Below are 5,000 nucleotides of genomic sequence, written 5' to 3'. Positions count from 1 at the left end.
GCCGTTCGTTTTCACTTAGCTTAAACTGCTTATACTCATCACTCTCTTGTGCTTGCGTCGCTGCTTGTCACGGTGAGAACCAGGCTTAACGGGTACAACAAAGGAACGAACATTTCAAATATTCCATATCATTCAATGTTGATTCTGTTGTTTATTTGGTTGCAGGAATAAATGAGTTAAAATCATCTTTTTTGCTAAATTATCTTACTGTTTTAGTATATACTAAAACAACTATTCACCTCAGTGTCGGTGACTAGTAGTGGATACTTACCCGGACGCGAATTCATATCCACCACTAGCCACTTCCACTTCGGTGAATAGTTGCTAATTATCATATAGTCAATGAAATATCGCGTTTCTAATTTGCCAATGGCGAATACATAAATGGGTTCAGTACAGCGCAATACTGCCGCCTCTGCCACCGCACACGTTGCAGCTCTTCTTGCAGTTCGTCTTCATGTAATTCACAAAACTGTGTCGGCAGTATCCCATTTTGGCCCAATTAGGGCAATTTCTGTTACTGTCTACACAACCTAAAAATGACAGACAATATAGACAGCATGAAAAATGACGGCTAGTAAAGACAGATAATATTTTTTGTACTATTACTTTAGACTTACAAGGTTCATTCGGACACGAATTATATGCTCACTGTGTTTCACAGTGTTTTGTTCAAACTGTTAATTTATCCGTTCCGATGAGTTTCTGCTCTGTCCTGTAAACGTGCTTTACGGCCGGTCGCTAATCTTAGTTTAACTAACAACAGGGAATCCTTTTGACCAGTAGACGTTTTGCCTTTTTTTCCGCAATTTATCGTCTCTGCGTGTTGCCAAAGAATACACAGACATAAACAAATACAAGGAATACATAATATATAGTATACACAGGGACCATAATTTGTATACAAACCAATTAAAAACACTATTAAGTATAGTTTTTACTTAAATTAAGAGTAAGAACTCCTCTTGTTATTTTGCCTTATAGCTTGTTCCAGCTTAGAGCGACGTATTGTTTTCTTTGCTTGTTTGTTTTTTACCTGGTTGACTATCTGGTGCCAAGTAAGGGCTAGCTTCATTTTCAAACAAGTCGTTGTTTACCTAATAAGCTCAATAATGCACGCATTTTGATTGGTTCTCACCTATGACCTATTAGACGACAGAAGCATTGCTGAAGTCGTGAATAAGTTTTATTTTGCCTCCACTACAGAGCTGGATACTCGAGACATTGGGCGCGTTGGCCAGCCAAGTCAGCGTGGCATTTATTTAGCACTGGAATAGGTACAAAAACATTTATACATCTACTGAAGAGAAGAGCAATGCACCAGAGCCGGAGACGAAATCTCCTAAAAGCCAACAGGTGGAAAAAAAACCCTGGAACGTGTACCCTCTACCAAGGCAGTGATGTGACCCTTAGGGTTCTAGGGTATTCTTATTGAAAAAAACTGTTTACAACGTAAATGAACGCTATCAAATACAGCCAAACAAAGGCATATAACAATTAACGAAACTGGAATTGTGCACGCGGGGAAGTCTACTGTAACCGTAGAATGCCTCGATCGCTTAACGGTTGCAAAATACAAACCACGGCCACGTTGTCCTTCAAGTATTTACTACTCTCAACCAGGCCTCTGCTTCGTGCCGGCAAAATAGCAATTTATGCTAATAACGATTATCACAATTTATATACTTCTTTATTGCATAAAACAATTAGATTCCATGTTGCCGTGCGTTCAGTAATATATCATTGACAGAAGACGTCAAAATGTTGTAAGAACATCAGTAACACACTCCGCGCCGCATTTTTGTTTATTGTCCCATTTTGACGTCATCTGTGATCTAAAACTTATAAGACGGAGGCCAACATAGAATCTATTTGTCAAATAAATTCTACATAAACACAAGCAGTCGATATTTCCATATTCATGGTCTTGATCATCATCCTTAAGCGCGGACCGGTTGGCTCCGTTGACTGGATCCGGACTATCGTGCAGGAGTTCGTGAGTCCCAGTCCGGCTGGACCAACCCTCAGCGTCTTTGAATTACTGAGGACAAAGTACGCTGCCCTTGAAATTACATCCGCAAACAGTAAGACTCTCAAGTCTTCCCAGATAAGGACTGTAAGCCATAGGCCTCGTGTCAAAATCCTTGTTCATAAATTCTGTGGGACGTTGAAGATTCCAAACACTGATCGAAAAGAGCAGGGCAGGGAGTCCTCGGTGTTGTGGTTTGGTCTAATCGAGGGCCAAAAGTTTATTACCCTCTGGGTATGAAGTGTAAAATGAAGACGTATTCTTCACTTCACTTCGCTTATATGATCTTCATTGCAACCAAATTAACGATATCTGTTACTTTGTGATGTAATTTAATAGAATAATGGGGAAGAAACTAAAGTCTTACTTCCACCACTGCCGCCGCCGCCGCAACTAGGGAATTTAAGAAAAGGCGACGGCTACGACTACGACATCGCCACAAAACAGTAATATCATTGGTTAAAAGAGCATAAATCATCATGCTGCACGTGCAGCACGGATTTTAGGACGGATTGTTGCGGTACTCAGCATAACGACGACGTGAAATCACCAAAATTGAGGTTTTTACGACAACGTGCAACAGAGAATCTTTCATTCTCTGTTTTCGCTCTGAAACCGCCCGTACCAATTTATTTTTAGGATACTTCGCCCATATTGTAGGACGTGAACGACACTGAATAATCGCGAAAGACTTATGATAGAGCCAAGTTACATTTTGAGGTGACGTTTTCGTCAACCGTCGCCGTCGTAGATCTTAAATTCCCTAATTCCTCCTCCACCTCCACCTCCACCTCCACCTCCGCCCCCTAATCATAAAAATCGATTATTATAAAATAAGATGCAATGCAAAGCATATTTGTGACGAGTACGTGACAGTGAACACCCGTTGAAACGCAAATGCCAAAATGGAGAGAATGAGAACAATATTTAATCCTTAATTAAAACAACAAAATTATAAATTAAACATTTATACAACTTTAGTCCCGTACTTTGCATCTTTAGAAGTTTGATTTACCCACTAAATCCCGCTTAACAGCTGTTGTAATTTTGTTACGTTGTATTAATCAGAGGGATTCACATGAATCCATTATTTAACAGCTGTGAACAACTAAATGTCAACACAGCCAGAGCATCGATAAGCACATGGTGCCTCGACAGATTGTTCCTAGTGCCGATTGCTTATGTTAACCGAAATTCATGTTATACATTTTCTTCCCCATGTTGCTCTGCGCGCGCGGATTACCTTTGTCAGTACAGCAAACAATTGTTAAAACGAATCGCGCTTGCAAAAGGTGATCTTGCACCAAGGACTGAAGGTTGCAGAGTTTCCAATTTCTTTTCCCCTGGAGCAACCGGAAGTCTGATAATTCCGTGACGTAATTTCTGCACCGAATACCGTGAACCAAAACACACGAGAACAGCTTTCCGTAGGGTTTGATCATACCGCAATTCTGAACTTTTCGGACTACAATTTCCGAAATACCGTGCTTAAAATTCACCGATACTACATTTCCGCAGACCCAACGTTCCCCTCATTGAATAATGCGTAACACCCCGGAACACCGTAACACTCCGGAGTGTTCCGGTGTTCTGGGGTGTTCCGGAGTGCTCCGGTGTTCCGGAATGTCCCGGTGTTCCTGGTTTCAGTACATGCCGTTTCACTGGGTTATTTACTATCTCATATACAACAATTGTTGAATCTGATTAGTTAATCCACACCAATATATATGTTTTAAAAAGGTGTTTCTTTTTTTTGTCAAACACATAGAACCTTTATCAACAGAAGTGTCGGAGTCAAATGTTCTGTCACATGACTTGTATCCTTCGCTTACATCTGACATCATGGCGGCCATGTCGGTGCACTGAATGACTGCGAAAAATTCTTTTATTCTTTTGGCGAATTAACCAATATCAAAAAGACCATAATACTCTTTGTTTTCCCCGCCAAACCGTTGCATAAGCATTGTTTTCAGTTTCTCTTGGGACCATTATAAGTCCCAAGAGTAAATAAAAACAATGCTTATGCAAAATGAATCCGGAGGGACAAACAAACAGCATTATGGTCTTTGGATGATTTGGTTCAAAACGCAAGCGACGTTTTGCTTATGTTTTGTACACGAAAGCTCACTAACATGGCCGTCTGATCACGTGGGTGCAAGCCAAGAATTATAAGTCACGTGACAAGATGATTAAGATCTTAATTTTTTTTTTAACAGAATGGCCACTCACTGTCATTCTACAAAGCATAATACAACAGAAATAATACAACAGGATCTTTTAGGGTGCGTTCGATTGACCCTATTCCGAAATAATAATACGAGAGTGATGATTTAAAATAGTATGTTTGGAGGTTTGAAGCAAAAAGGATAATAAAGCATTCTAGCCGCTGATTGACAAATTTAATGTGAATCTCCGTAAAAACGAAGGATCCATGTATTCTTATTCCAGAATAGGGTCAATCGAATGCACGCTTAATCATGCCCCCCGACTTACACCGTTCTCGCCAATAATCTAGTCAGCGGTCTCTCTAGGTACTTCATGCTAGTACACTTACTTGCGATGTAACCATTGATCCAGTTCACGTAAGAGCTGACTCTAGCGTACACAGAGAACGTATTTCCAGGACAAGTTCTGCTTGTCACCCAAGAGGCCGCTCCCCGAACGACCCACCTTCCATTCTCCAAACAGGATAGGGGTCCACCGCTGTCACCATTGCAGACGCTACTTCCCCTTCCTCCTACGCAGACCATTGAGTTCTCATCTACAGTTCCTCCATTTGTCCTCCTGCACCGGCTGTGTTCTGCCACTGGAGCGGGGGCTTGTTTGAGATTAGTAGCAAGCTGATTGGTTGATGGGCTGATGCGGCCCCATCCTGGTAATTAAACGAGAGTGATGGGAAAATAAGGAATTGAATTAGGAGGGGGAATACAATTTGAAGACAACTCTTTGTCAGTGTTCAGAAGGCCTCTTA

At 41.1% G+C, this 5,000-nt stretch overlaps 1 protein-coding gene across 1 annotated transcript in view; it reads right to left on the bottom strand.

The window, feature by feature from the left end:
- Positions 1–128: 128 nt before the first annotated feature.
- LOC138013428 (chymotrypsinogen A-like) overlaps positions 129–5,000 on the bottom strand; it is an 11,364-nt gene continuing 6,492 nt past the window's right edge. The window contains exons 4-5 of the mRNA XM_068860513.1: positions 4,584–4,901; positions 129–533 (exon numbers count right to left, since the gene is read on the bottom strand). Coding sequence (XP_068716614.1) covers positions 391–533; positions 4,584–4,901 — 461 coding nt within the window. The 3' untranslated portion in view covers positions 129–390. The remainder of the gene's footprint in view (positions 534–4,583; positions 4,902–5,000) is intronic.

Source organism: Montipora foliosa, chromosome 8 (genome assembly GCF_036669935.1).
Source record: "Montipora foliosa isolate CH-2021 chromosome 8, ASM3666993v2, whole genome shotgun sequence".
In the NCBI taxonomy this organism is placed as follows: domain Eukaryota; kingdom Metazoa; phylum Cnidaria; class Anthozoa; order Scleractinia; family Acroporidae; genus Montipora; species Montipora foliosa.
Note: the sequence above shows the minus strand (reverse complement) of the source record. Positions and strands in the feature narration are given on the sequence as shown.